Raw genomic sequence first — 15890 nt, 5'->3', positions numbered from 1 at the left:
TATACTAATATTTTTTTTATTATTATTATTTTAATAATGTTTTAGGCAATGTTGAGATTAACATTAACTAAGATAAAAGTATTGTTCATTGTTAGTTCATGCTTACTTATGCAGTTAACTATGGAAGCTTGTTTCCGCCATGGAATAAAAAAAAATTGAAAGGTAATTGGACTTTTATCTCACAATTCTGACTTTTTTTCTTGCAATTGCGAGTGTATTTCTCCCAATTCTGACTTTTTTTCTCGCAATTGCGAGTTTATTTCTCACAATTCTGACTTTTTTTCTCACAGTTGCGAGTTTATTTTTTCGCAATTCTAACTTTTTTCTCACAACTGCGAGTTTATTTCTCGTAATTCTGACCTTTTTCGCAATTGTGCAGAAAAAAGGTCAGAATTGTGAGAAATAAACTCGCAATTGTGAGAAAAAAAGTTAGAATTGCGAAAAAATAAACTTGCAACTGCGAGTTTATTTCTCGCAATTGCGAGTTTATTTCTCGCAATTCTGACTTTTTCTCACAATTGCAAGTTTATTTCTCGCTATTCTTTTTTCAGAATTGTGAGATATAAACTTGTAATTGTGAGTTATAAAGTCCAATTCTGAGGGGAAAAAAAAAACATACTTTTTTTCTCAGAATTGCGAATTTATATAACCCGCAATTGCAAATTATAAAGTAAGAATTGTGTTATATAAAGTCGCAGTTGCATATTATAAAGTAAGAATTGCATGATATAAGTCGCAATTACCTTTTTTATTTTTTATTCAGTGGTGGAAACAAGCTTCCATAGTTAACTAATGTTAACAAATTAAATTTGTTATTGTAAAGTGTTACTCAAATAACTGTATAAAAACTAAGTGTTCTAAACTAAATAATTTAGTTTAGAAAAAAAAAGTATATATTATATATAGGGATTATATAATATTATAGATAGCAATTTTACAGAGCTTCCAAAGGGACATGATGATGAAACCTTTTGTGTTCTTTGCGAGCGAATGCAAAGTTTCTCAGGGGAACGCAAAACATTTGCGAGAGAATGCAAAAGCATTGACGAATAATGTTTCCTCCCATCTCATATTTTTTAATGCCCCTTTTAGGGGCTCTGTACAATTTTGTTTTAGATTTTTCTTTATATTTACACGGGCTTTGCAAAAAAAAAAAAAAGTAAATAAATAAATAAAATCCATATAAATGTGAAAAAATAAATGTCTTTTTCTCGCAAAACTCTTTAGAAGAAATTTGTTTTAGATTTTTCTTTATATTTACAATGGCTTTGCAAAACAAAACAAACCAAAATAAAATTAATATAAATATGACAAAATAAATAAAACATTTTTTTTTCTTGCAAAACTTTTTAGTAAGTGAATTTAAAGGATATTTACAACGGCTTTTCAAAATAACAAATCTTATTTATATATTTCCTTCCTTCATCAGTATTTACATATGATTAGTTCTGTCTCCAGTTCTCACCTTGATCCTGTCATCCTTCTCGTCGATTCTGACTTTGTCTTTCTTCCAGTAGATGGTGGGTTCCGGGTGGCCACGAGGGGGAACACACTCCAAGATGGCCGGCTCTCCAGCAGCCACCACCACGTCCGTAGGGTTCTGTCTGAAATCATCACGTAACACTGAAAGAGAGAGAGAGAGAAAGATGAGCTCATTCTTTAACCATTTGCAAATTTAGTCATGCTTACAATCCCTGAGGCACAAATAAATGTACTTTTGTTGCTGAAACAGATGCCATTTCATTAAGTCCTTTAAAATGCTAACGCTCTCCAGCAGTGTTCAAATGTTAGCTCACGTTCAACAGGAATGCAGAGAAACACCTGTTGAAAGTTCTGTTCAGAAGGCCTATTTTAAGGTCAGATGAACAGCAGTAAATCACGCTGTGTGTGAAGGCATCTGTCTGCAGGAGGGTGTGTGCGAGTTTTATTTGATGGGGTGACTACAAAAAAAACTTAATTGGACTTAATGGGGTTCCCTATCGAGACAGGAGAACAAACAGAGAGAGGGAAGAGATATTGTGCCCTCCAGCTCTATGTCACCCATATGCAGGAGCAGAAGAATGAACGCACATACAGAGGCGGCGGGTGGGCGGGTAAATCTCTGCCAACTAATCACCCATGCTCACCCTTTCATCACACCAACTACGCCTCTGGCCACGACTAATGCAGCAATAAACTAGACAGCAAAAACATACACGAGGTCACATGATTATCAGCAAAGAATAAATGCAATGAATTAATAAACACACCTGTACGCATCTTCATATTCATCAACACCGCTTTATTAATAAATAAGGCAGGTAATTATACTCTAGCACTGACCTGTGAGAGACAAAATGATGGATTCGTCTTAATGTGTTAATAGAGAAAAAAGAAAAAAGCTCTTGTCTTAGTTAAGATTTATGAATCAGATAATGACTTTAAAGTGATTTAATTATAATTATGAATGAGAGCACCCTGACTTGGAAATCTGATTGGCTAAACAGCGTTGAAAGCCGTTCAAACTCTAGCTCTGACCACACATCAGTTGATATGAATGTGCCTAATTTATTATTATTATTATTATTATATTTATATATAAATAGATTATAAGAAATATATAATTAAATATAAATATTATTATTATTATTATTATTAGTAGTAGTAGTAGTAGTAGTAGTATTAAACCCTAGAGTTACAGTAAAATAGTAATAATAAAAATATAATAATTTTATTTCTTGAAAAATAGTCTTTTATCACAATAAGTTATTTTATAGAAGCATTTTCATACTGCCAGAAAATAATAATAATAATAATAATAATTATTATTATTATTATTATTATTATATTATTAGTTTTATTTCTTGAAAAATTGTCTTTTATCACAATAAGTCATTTTATAAAAGCACTTTCATACTGCCAGAACAGAAAATAATACTAATAATACTAATTTATTATAGCTAGATATAGTCACATATAGCTAGATGTAGTCCCTCCTTCAATGTAAGACTGTGGCTTTGTTTTTTACCCGTTTCCTCTTTAGGCAAAAATCTGAAGTTCAGCATCTTACTATTACGTAATACCTCTCCTCAAGAAATGATTTAAGATATCATTCAGTTGGTGCAGGGCAAGTTACATTCTAAAGTTTTATACTTAGAGTTAGTGGTTTGTTCAAATATGAACAATGCTGTAGAATAAGACAAAGCGCTGTGTATGTGTGTGTAGTTTTACATTTCTTAACTTCATGACTTTCTCTGGCCTTAGGGCGTATACAGACATTCAATACGCATAATTACATTTTCATCCCTCCAAAAGCCTTGACATTCAGCTTTCTTACATGTCTCCTTCTCTCTGTCTCTCTCTGGGTGCGATGAGCCTCTCAATCTTCCATCTGATTAATATTTATGTATTGTTGGTCTCCCTCCCCCGCATGCTAGCGAGAGCAGCATCTGTCTGTCAGGCTGGAGGCTAAAGGAGAGGCTTATCTGCCGAATATTCCTCTGCCACCCTCCTTCTCTTCCTCCTGGAGGATGGCTGGTAGAGGCAGAGGGGGTGTTTTTGGGCTGCATTGGCAACTTTGCAGTTTTTTTGGCGAGATTTCAAAACTTTCGGAGCTGAAGTTAAGGGTTCTGTGGTGGAAAAGTGTAACAGGAGATGATGCAATGGAGGGAAGCCAAGAAGATCATTAAAAAAGGACAGATGCTACTTTGTACTTAAGTGTGTTTGGAGTTGTCAGATATAGTCAATGCCAAAGGCAATTAAAGGGCCCGATATCAGAGTTTTTTTTTTTTTTTTTTTTTTTTCCCTTATTTTTTGGCTACATGTTTGGCACCTTAGGGGGAAAAAAAAATCTAATCAAATCTTTGTTACAAGTCTGTAAATGTGATCTCAGATTCTACTATAGCCCAAAAACCTCTCACATGACTTATGAGAAGTAGTTGACGAAATAACAATAGCTATTTATAATAGTTTAGTATAGTTGATGAAAACAATATATATAAAATCTTAAAGGGTTAGTTCACCCAAAAATGAAAATTCTGTCATTAATTTCTCATGTTGTTCCACACCCCTAAGACCTTCGTTCATCTTTGGAACACAAATTAAGATATTTTTGATCAAATCTGATGGCTCAGTGAGGCCTGCATTGACAGCAAGATAATTAACACTTTCAATGCCCAGAAAGCTTCTAAAGACGTATTTAAAACAGTTCATGTGACTACAGTGGTTCAACCTTAATGTTATGAAGCGACAAGGATACTTTTTGTGCGCCAAAAAAATGAAATAACGACTTTATTCAACAATATCTAGTGATGGGCGATTTCAAAACACTGCTTCATGAAACTTTGAAGCTTTATGAATCTTTTGTTTCAAATTAGTGGTTCGGAGTATGCATCAAACTGCCAAAGTCACGTGATTTCAGTAAACGAGGCTTTGTATGTCTTAAGTGTTTCGAAACGTTTCGAAATTTCAATGGTTCATGTGCCTTTGGCTGATTCGAAACAAAAGATTCGTAAAGCCGGTTTGGAACGACATGAGGGTGAGTAATTAATAACAAATTTTCATTTTTGGGTGAACTAACCCTTTAAAATAACTTGTAATAGTTTGGTTCTCGAATCTGATTGGCTGAGAACTGGAACCGTTTCACCGTTTGTATCACTCTACTTGCAGCGACTGTCATGGTGGTCGTGCAAATCTACCACTTTTTTGTTTTGTTTTGTTTTTTTACAAATTCTACTGTTGTTGTGCCATTGAATGTAGTTTTTAGACCTCAAATATGTGGCTCATATATAAACAGCGCCTATTTTACAATTTGTTTAGACATTTTTGGAGATTTTGATATTTGAATCCGTGGCGGAAGGAAGTAGTTCTGCACAAAAGAGGGTTTTTAAAGACACTCCATTGTTGTTCTTATTTATTTACACACTTATGTCGTCGAACTGTTGTATAAATGCAATATCACACTCGTAGCCGTGCAATATGGCTGTATATCAGCACGCTGTGATCACGTATACACACACACACATAAATTATTATAAATTATTTTAAGACAAACTGACAAGACCATACACACAGACCTGTGGAATGGATAATGTGTTAATTTGTGCATAAGAGTCTGTTTGTTTTTACCCATCATGCACTAGTGTTGGTACAGTAGCTTGTGTCTGCATCAGCGCCAGCAAAGGTCAAAACACAGTGGGATTACAGAACTGGCCTAGAGCAATATCACACTTCTACTGCACTTTATAACAACAACATACTGATCGAGAAAGAGAGAGAGTGAAAAAGAGAACGGTTGCGGATAGATGAGTGTTTTCCCAGCATGCTATAAGCAGTGATAGCATTTCATTTGAGTGCCTCTCAAAAGTGTTCACTACAGCTGATGCTGTTTCGATGTGGCTCTCGCATGAAAGAGTGTAAATATGTCACTTTGAGAGAAACAGCACATTTTTTTCTTCTGCGCTGCCCCTGGCTCTGTGTGTATACATGCTTATGTGTGTGTGAGAGAGAGTTACAGGCAAGAGTAATGTGAAAATGTGCCCCAGTCCGTAGTGGGTAAGAAAGCTGTTCCATTTGTTTGCAGGGTATATCAGTTCTGTTATGAGCTAGAGCCCCAGTGACCCCTGTAAACCCCATCTACACAACCTCGCACTGCAAATAAAGCCCTCCACACACACACACACACACACACACACACACACACACACACACACACACACACTTCTTGCCTTCATCAACATCATCATCATCACCCTCCTCCACCCTATGGACTAAATGCAGCATTAACAGCTGCAAAAACATTGCTGCCTCTATCCCACATATGCACACATTATTCTCTCTAGAACATTCACAGAGAATCTCAGTCGAAGCACTTCTGACTGTCCATTCATGTATGAACCCGTTTCAAATGTGAGCAAGGACAAAGAGTGTCTCTTTGTCAAGTTTTGCTATCTTAAAGTGATTGTACACTTACACATGGCCATTGAACCATTGTTTAGACTGCAAAACATATTTTTGTCCTCAGTATTTTTGTCTTGTTTTTGTTAACCATCACACACCACGCCTCAGCACTTACTCCTGATTTCTCACAACATAGGGACAGGAGAGCTGTCAGCCAATACATGGGAAAGTAAAGCAACTTGCGTTACTTATTTAAAAAAATAACTCAGATATTTTGTTGGAAATTTAAAAATTAAGTAATGCGTTACTTTACTCGTTACTTGAAAAAAGTAATCTGATTACGTAACTTGTGTTACTTGTAATGCATTACCCCCTACACTGGTGGTGACTATAAGAAAAAACTGTTTGAAAAGGGAATAAATAATGTTTCGCTACACATGTAAAAATGGCAAAAGTTTAGGGTTACGATGTAGCAATTGTAATTAGCTTAATTTTACAACAACATAAGGTCAAATGGAGGTGTATGTACTGGCAACCAAACACCTCTCACCTTCAAAAGCTGCACCTCCAACGTTAGGCTAACAAGATAGCCGCAAGCCAACCCGCTAATGACTTCCGCCCCATGCTAACGCCTCCGACTGGACCCTTGGCTCCGGAACACAAGCTCATCACAAACAATATAATTAACTCTTAATGAACCTCCCTGCTCGTTCCTCTGTCCTCTACGTGCACTTCCCAAATTCAATTTGGCTTAATCCTGGGCTTTATGGTAATGTATAGCTCATTAAAATGTTAGCTAAAAACTCATTAAAATTCACTCAAAGTAATAGCTTCATTACTGTGATATTGCTGAAAAGCAAAGACAAAATGAGGAAGATGGGGAGAAGGAGAGAGGGATGAGGAGAGAATGGTATAAAAAAACCAGAACGACAACTTTCTAATCACTTAATTGTGAATGAAAACAGCATGCATTTGCATAATGCACACAGACGCTAGGTGGCTAATTTTCACTGTGACTTGGTAATTAAACACCCTTCACAACTATAGACACAATTCCTTCCAAAAAATCATTTAAGGAGGCACTTCTGGGTCTGTAAGAGATGCCAAATGTCTCCATCTTCCTGTGTAAAAATGACACTCTGACCAGCTGCAGAGCGTGGAGCCCTGGTGGGCGCTGATACCTTGGTATTATATGTGTGTCAAAGCAGAATTATCGTTAAGTATCACAATTCGGTCCGTAATAATCCAAAGAATGAAGCAGTCTATGAAAACACAAGCTACGCAAAATTACCATCTTTAATTATTGCTATATGAGTTTTAAAATGCAAAAATATTCGGTTTTCAAATTTTCCAGCTCTGGAGAAGCTGGTCCTCAACATGGTATGCTGATGGGCTGAGAAAAAAAAAAAAAAAAAAAAAAAAAATGGAGTACTGTAAGGCTCAGTACTAGGACTGTTGCTTTTCACCCTGTACATGCTACCCTTGGGAGATATCATTAATCTCCCAACAAATTAATAAAAGAACACATAAAATAAAATTTAAAAAAATAAATAAATAAAATAAAAATAAATAAAATAAAATAAAAAAATAAAATAAAATAAAATAAATGGAGTACCGCAAGGCTCAATACTAGGACTGTGTCATGAATATGGCTCCCACGGTTCATCCTCCGGACCGCCGGAGGGAGCCATCACCGGAATATTGACTCTCTGCCATTCGGACTCCATTTCCCATAGGCCCTCATTCCTGGGACTGATTGCACTCTCACCTGCACTACATCATGCACACACTATTTAAGACACGCACACACACCACATCTTCCCGAAGTCTTGATTTGCTACGGTGGTCATTTCTGAGCGTTATTCTGTGGACTGATATCTTGTTATTACCTGGACTGTTTGTTATCTGTGAACCTCTGCCGCCTGCCCTGAACTTTGCCTGTACTCTGGACTGTGATTGTTTGCCGCCTGTCTTGATCCTTGCCTGTGACCCGTCTCTGATTCTTGCTGCCAGCCTCGACCCCTGCCTGTCCCTGTTGACGGTATTGCTCTGTCCTTGTCTGTATCTCTGCTATCGTGAATAAAGCTGCAAATGGATCCACTTCCTGTTGACCCTTCATTACAGACTGTTGCTTTTCACCCTGTACATGCTACCCTCGAGAGATATCATTAATCTCCCAACAAATAAAAGAACACAGAAAAATAATAAAATAAAAAATATACATACAATTTATATAAAATAAAAGTTAGTTTCTAAAGTAAAATAATAGTTTCTGATGCCATATAATACCATTTTGTTTCACTGAAAATCATATAAAAAGTTTCAACATTTTGCTAAACTTCTCTTTTGTGTTCTATGGAGGAAAGAAAATCATACAGTTTTGTAAAAATAAATAAAATAAATAACTGGCTCTAAAGTAAATAATCTCAGAAAATGACATGCTTTACTGGTGAGTAATGCTAGCTAGACCAGCACTAATCAGCATAAAGCAGCTTGGACCAACATGGAAACTCATACTAGTCTAAGCTGGTTTTCCAGCATGATCCACACACACTGCAGATCGTCAGCCACTTCAAAAGCAACCCACGTGTTCCAAAGAAAGTTCCAGCAGCCGTACGGTGTGCCTGATCCACCGTAATGAACAACTGCTGAGTTTTGAAGCCTCAGCGGCGTGGTGAGAAACCTGCTAGAGCGAACGCCTGATCAAAAGCCAAAACCTCTCTCTCCTCTGAAGCTCATCTACTATTTCTACACGCCTCAGAATCGCACAGACTTCCAAAGGACAGAGTGAGCGGGAAAGAGAGAAAGATTAATAAAATGAAGGCTGCTCTTAATTCCACAGATATCAAAGATCTCCATCGCTTGATGAAGGTGGTGAACTTTCCATTTGGTCTATTTTTAAGCAGCTGAGAAGATGGCTTTCCTGAGATCTCCCTCTGCTCTATCCTTTCTTCTGCTCTTTAATTAGTTTGTCAAGATGTGAAATCGTCACGAGTTCCCTTGGGGAACTCTTTCGTAGAATCAGCTGTGGTCAAATTAAACTCATATTTATATATATATTTCTTTGTGGGTCAGAGGTAATTTTAGCATGGCTGCCTTTTGGATTTTCCCTTTGCCTGCGTGGTCTTAGCAGAGACATGTCACTTCAGATGAGTGGGGTTTAGACTGGAAATGGGCTGAAATCAATCTCTCTCCCTTTCAAAGCTTATTCCTAAAGGAAGATTGTTACAGACAGACGAATAATAGCATAAGATAAAAATATGGCCTAAGAGCTATGAGTTTAATATCTATGTTTACATCATGTTTGGAATGTTTTCATCCAATGTGTTTTGGTGGGATTCATTCATGTGGAAGTGATGCACTGTGACGCAAGCTCTGCTGGGTGTGACAGAAGCCAGCTGCACCGTGAAAACACGTCCACACACACAAAAACAACATTTCAATACAGTAACAGCAGGTGAGCTCTACATAGTAATTTTATTTTCTGATGCATGCTTCAGTTTTCTGAACTTGACATTGCAGGCTGACCTTTGAAAGATAACTTGAGCCCCTCGGCGGAGCTCTGCAAGGAGGCCTAATGCTGGTGTTCAATAGAGTATCACTCAGACTAATAGTTATACTTACGTGCAACACACACGTCCACAATGAGACTGAAAGAGAATCTGTGTCGTTTGCGCTGATTGCAGTCTTCTACTTTAACGCTTTGCTGCAGTTAATTGAACTGGATGGTGGCTTGTGAAAAGGTGTCTGATATCAACTGTGTCCCTTGTTTAATTAAACTCTCTGCTGGAGATGCCGCATTAATGTACCAGTGCTGAGCCTCTGAGTGAGTGTAGATGTGTGTGAGAGAGTGTGTGCTTGTGACAATACACAATGACATTACACATCAGCTTTGTGTTTGTGTGTAGGTTATTCACTATCTATTTATCTATCTATCTATCTATCTATCTATCTATCTATCTACTAAGGGTGTAACAGTACACAAACATGACGGTTCAGTACATTCCTCTGTATTGAAGTCACAGTTCGTTAAACATAAAATTGCTTCGAAATATAATCATTAACACAGTTACTGTGTAATATAAATACATTTATAAGTAAATAATGAATATATAAGCTAACATAGTGTATATATTTAGTGAAACACTCCCCTCTAGAGTTCATTTCTTTAGTGAACTAACACGCTGTGAACACTAAATGACTTGCCTGTGGTAAATATTAGGGCTGGGTATTGACACAATTTTCACGATTCGATTCGATTTCTATTCACATGCTTGCGATTTGATTCGATTGCGATTTCCATTCGATTCTATTCGATATTGATTATTTTGGATGTAGTATATCAGTTACAGTAGATGATAAATTTTCTAGAGGAAAAAAATCTCTCAACTAATGTAAACTACACATGGGAGTCAGTTGGTACTACTTTACTATAATAATGAAGGTTAAAATTAACAAAAATATACAAACACTTAAATTACACTCAATTATGTTTTTTTATAATATATAAAGTTTAGAATTACATAATCATATTTCTAATTTACATTTTTTTATTTAAATCATGGCTGTCATAACTGATTTATTCAAACACACATTAAATATTGAAGAACATTATAATGAATATGTAACGGTGCAGAGCTATATTTATCAGAATGCTGCTTTCTAGAGTTCACTTTTCTAGCTGACTAATGAGTTTATGGCCACTGAATATGTTCTTCTGAGGTAAATGTGATGTTACGTGACTGTTTACAAGCTGTTTTATTGACGTCTTTCCGCGGTTGAAACACTGATTGAGCTATTACACAAGACATGATACGGATTTCGGTAAGTTGTACTGTATCTTTTAACATACCTTCAGATGTTTAGTCATGTTTATTTCGTGCTGTAACTGGTATTAAAGCGGAGGAGTGGATGTTCACATGCGCTCCGTGCTGTCGCTTCTCTTTACCTGAGGCGCTAAAGCGATCTGTCACGTCACATTAAACAGCGCCAAAACGGTATATATTTTACTCATAATAAGATGGACGTCATTTGAAATCTGAGACTTTGCTTCATATCAAAAGTAACAAAGCACAAAGATTATTGCGATTTATTGGATGGGAGGCGCGCTACACGTTCTGTTCATTCATCAACTGAAAACAGATTAGACTTATCGATTCTTAAGATTTAAGAATCAATATCGGTTCGTAAAAATGAGAATCGATTAAAATCGAGAAATCGATATTGTTTACCCAGCCCTAGTAAATATAATATGAGATATTATCCTCAATCTGTTTTATTGATATCTTTCCGCGGTTGAAACACTGGTTGAGAGACTACACGTATATCTAGATAGTCTGTTCTTTATTCTTCTGTGCTTATTCCTGTTGTGGCGGTTAGCAAACAGCGTTGCAATACCGTGAGCACCCCCTTCTGGATTGGAGTGTGAATCACCAGACTGACTGTATTCGTCATTTAACTGCGTGAACTGAACTGTGACGTCTGTACCATACAGTTCGGGACGAATACATGTACAATTACACCCCTACTAACTAACCAACTAACTAACTAATCAGTCTATCTATCTGTCCGTCCGTCCATCCATCTCCATCCATCCATCCTCATTTCTCTTCAAGACTACCATATCCATATTCGTATTAATAAAATAACCTTTACATTGGCTGGTCGCACTCCCTCTCTGTGTCTGTGTGTGAGTAACCAAGAGAGAGAGAGAGAGAGAGAGAGAGAGAGAGAGAGAGAGAGAGAGAGAGAGAGAGAGAGAGAGAGAGAGAGAGAGAGAGAGAGAGAGAGAGAGAGAGAGAGAGAGAGAGAGAGAGAGAGAGAGAGAGAGAGAGAGAGAGAGAGAGAGAGAGAGAGAGAGAGTGAGCGAGCTAACAGGGGTCTGGTGTTAAATCTAAGTCAGCTCTCAGCTCTCACACTGACGTTAAAAATGATTTATTGATGGTTTTATGGATCTTAACAGGAAAGGAAGAGTGAAAATTACACTAGATATGCTGATGACCTTTACAGCAGTCTGTGCCATGAATGGATGGAAAAAACTGGTGTGTGTGTGCCTGAAAAAAAGTCAGTTAGATGGAGAAATGCAATATGTGAACATTCTGAGCATCTTTCTGCAGTCGTTTGTGGTTGAGTTGCATGTGTGCGTTGCATCAGAGGACGAGATTAATGGACCTTCAGCTTAAATGAACCGAACTAAAAGAGAGAAAGAAAACAGACAGTGCGCTGCTAACCCTTTACAGCTAAACACTTGAAATAAATTCATTGGTTCGTTTGCAAACTCAGCATCTTTTCAACATTAGCCACAGCTCATCAAACAAACACGCACACGCACGCACAGATAAAATGGAAAACAGAAGAACATTATTCCAGTACCAGTGATAGTTGCATCTCTTGTTTTGTATCACATCCAACAAATAAACTGAAACTGAAGTCTTATTGTCAGAACAGCTTATATAAACCTGCACAAGCCTGTACATCACACACATGCACATCAAAACACCTGGTGCCTCCTTAACAGATGTTTACGTGTTCACAATCCTTAAAGAGATTTGGCCTGCTTTCTGTACAGTTAGCTTTGGCCCGAACTGTTCAACAATACACAGATAAACATGCATGATGACACAAAGACACATACGACCCTTTCCACGACACACTGAGTCGTTTGTATGATGCTCTTGCTGTTAATTGCACCATAGGCTGCGGGAGGTAATTGTGTTTGTCTGGGCTGTAATTGGCTGGCTGCCGCAATGCAGTGGGAACGGATCTTCTAACGCTTTCAGTGCAGTGCTGCCCTTTGTATAGAGCAGTGCATCTTGTTCCAAAACATGTTTTAGGGAAAACCATCAGTCAGATCTCACAGAACGGACTGATTCAGAGTTTAGCTGTGAAACGGCCCCCCTACAGTGCCGAAATGTGTGTGCCTGGCGGTATGACCACTTATATTGTCATGCAAACGCAGCAGGTTACTCTACACAAACTCCATTACACAGCAGACTTTTGTACCTGATGGATCATTGAAAAACTGACACTATTCTTAATGCACATTCCTGGTAATTGTGAACAATTCATCAGTGCACATAATTCGAAAGAACTTGTTCAACCAGTTGACTCCATTCTGGTATATAACACCTACTTTTATGCCCATGATCCAATCAACTACAACTACTTTCCCATGATCATTAAAGGGTTAGTTCACCCAAAAATGAAAATGCTGTCATTAATTACTCACCCTCATGTCGTTCCACACCCGTAAGACCTTTGTTCATCTTTGAAAAACAAAATTAAGATATTTTTGATCAAATCCGATGGCTCAGTGAGGCCTCTATTGACAGCAAGATAATTTACACTTTTAATGCCCAGAAAGGTACTAAAGACATATTTAAAACAGTTCATGTGACCACAGTGGTTCAACCTTAATGTTATGAAGCGACAAGAATACTTTCTGTGCACCAAAAAAAACTTAATAAGGTCTTTATTCAACAATATCTAGTGATGGGCGATTTCAAAACACTGCTTTATGAAGCTTTGAAGCTTTACAAATCTTTTGTTTTGAATCAGTGGTTCAGAGTGTGTATCAAACTGCCAAAGTCACGTGATTTTCGTTACGTCATAAGTGTTTCGAAATGTTCGAAATTTCAAACATTTCAATTTCAATTTGAACCGAGCTATTTTTTTTTTCTCCAAAATGGTTGAAACACACAAGTACCATGACACTTTACTTAACATATACATAAACTATAAGAATTTCACTAACACTGAAAAATAAACAGTATTATAAGGCAAGGCTATTAAATAGCAGTTCCAAACTAGTTTTGGTAATACAACACTGGTTGTAAGTTAGTAAGTTAGTAAGTTGGTACGAGTTACCACAGTTATCAAAAAATATAGAATTGGTGGTATTTTGGGTTAATAACCCAAAATAACTTTAGGGAACACTGTGGCCAAACGCGTCTGTCTAGACCGTTTACATAGAAAAACAATGTTGCAGAATAGTCAACAGTTTTCATGCATGTCTTTCAATATAAAAGTCTCACAAAAAAAAAAATATATATATATATATATATACAGGTGCTGGTCATATAATTAGAATATCGTGAAAAAGTTCATTTTTTTATTGTAAATTATTTTAACAAATGAAACTTTGATATATTCTAGATTCCCTACATGTAAAGTAAAACATTTCAAAAGTTTTTTTTTTTAAATTTGTTGATTAGAGCGTACAGCTAATGAAAGTCCAAAATCCAGTATCTCAAAATATTAGAATATTTACATTTGAGTTTCATTAAATGACCATCCCTACAGTATAAATTCCGGGTATCTTTTGTTCTTTGAAACCACACTAATGGGGAAGACTGCTGACTTGGCAATGGTCCAGGAGACAATCATTGACACCCTCCACAAAGAGAGTAAGTCACAGATGGTCATTACTGGATGGGGTGGCTGTTTACAGAGTGATGTATCAAAGCATATTAAATGCAAAGTTGACTGGAAGGAAGAAATTGGGTAGACAAAGGTGCACAAGCAACAGGGATGACCGCAAGCTTGAGAATACTGTCAAGTAAAGCCGATTCAAACACTTGGGAGAGCTTCATAATGAGTAGAATGAAGCCGGAGTCAGCGCATCAAGAGTCACCACACTCAGACATCTTCAGGAAAAGGACTACCAAGCCACTTCTGAACCAGAGACAACGTCAGAAGCATCTTACCTGGGCTAAGGAGAAAAAGAACTGGACAGTGAACAGTGGTCGAAAGTCCTCTTTTCAGATAAAAGTAAATTTTGCATTTCATGTTGAAATCATGGTCCCAGAGTCTGAAGGAAGACTGGAGAGGCACAGAATCCAAGCTGCTTGAAGTCTACTGTGAAGTTTCTGAAGTCAATAATGATTTGGGGGGGCCGTGACGTCTGCTGGTGTTGGTCCATTGTGTTTTATCAAGTGCAAAGTCAATGCAGCCATCTTCCAGGAGATTTTGGAGCACTTTATGCTTCCATCTGCTGACAAGCTTTATGGAGATGCTGATTTCCTTTTCCAGCAGGACTTTAGCATCTGCCCACAGTGCAAAAACCACTTCCAAGTGGTTTGCTGACCATGATATTACTGTGCTTTATTGGCCAGCCAATATGCCTGACCTGAATCTATGGGATATTTTCAAGAGAAAGATGAGAAACAGTCGATCCAACAATATACAGATGATCTGAAGGCTCAATAGTGCCTCAGCAGTGCCACAGGCTGATCACTTCCATGCCACACTTCACTGATGCAGTAATTTGTGCTAGGATCAAGTCATTTGCTGTAATATGTCCTGCCGATCAAGTATTGAGTGCACAAAAGAACATACTTTAAAGAACTTGAACTTTTCTGTTTTGCAAATCCATTTTTTGATTGATCTTAGGAAATATTCTAATATTTTGAAATACTGGATTTTGGACTTTCATGAGCTGTACGCTCTAATCATCAAAATTTAAAAAAAAAAAACTTTTGAAATGTTTTACTTTACATGTAGGGAATCTAGAATATAAGAAAGTTTCATTTTTAAAAATAATTTATAATAAAAAAATGAACTTTTTGATGATATTCTAATTATATGACCAGCACCTGTATATATATATATATATATATTCTTGTGACTTACCAGTTAAAAAAGACTGGTCTATATGAATATTCCTCTATAATGTTTTCTATACAATCCAACACAGATAAGGCTGTAACATTATATAAATTAAGGTCCAATCAATCAATCAATCAATCAATCAATCAATCAGTCCTTCCAAAATGGCACATAATAGACAGTGGTTGGTCACTGGTGTCAGTCAGATTGTCTAAGTGAGGGATACTTGACTAGAAAAAGCTGAACTATTAACCGGACGTGGGATGTTTTCCATGCCATTTTTCCCATCTTATGTGATCAGTGTAGCTAGAGATGGAAAACTATCAGAGAAATTCTACTATACCAATGAGACAGATCAGCAAATTTTCAGCAACCATTCACTGAGAACTTCCTGCTGAGTCAAATTC

The 15890-nt window shown here is 37.0% G+C and overlaps 1 protein-coding gene across 11 annotated transcripts in view; it reads right to left on the bottom strand.

Moving 5' to 3' along the window:
* Positions 1 to 15890, bottom strand: part of robo2 (roundabout, axon guidance receptor, homolog 2 (Drosophila)) — a 502406-nt gene that overhangs the window by 73499 nt on the left and 413017 nt on the right. For all 11 annotated transcript variants that reach the window (XM_051864113.1, XM_051864123.1, XM_051864120.1 and 8 more), the window contains one exon: positions 1466 to 1623. In XM_051864113.1, coding sequence (XP_051720073.1) covers positions 1466 to 1623 — 158 coding nt within the window. The remainder of the gene's footprint in view (positions 1 to 1465; positions 1624 to 15890) is intronic.

The sequence above is a fragment of the Ctenopharyngodon idella genome, chromosome 15, assembly GCF_019924925.1.
Source record: "Ctenopharyngodon idella isolate HZGC_01 chromosome 15, HZGC01, whole genome shotgun sequence".
NCBI classification, from domain to species: domain Eukaryota; kingdom Metazoa; phylum Chordata; class Actinopteri; order Cypriniformes; family Xenocyprididae; genus Ctenopharyngodon; species Ctenopharyngodon idella.
The sequence above is the reverse complement of the archived record's forward strand: the minus strand, read 5'-3'. Positions and strand labels throughout refer to the sequence as shown.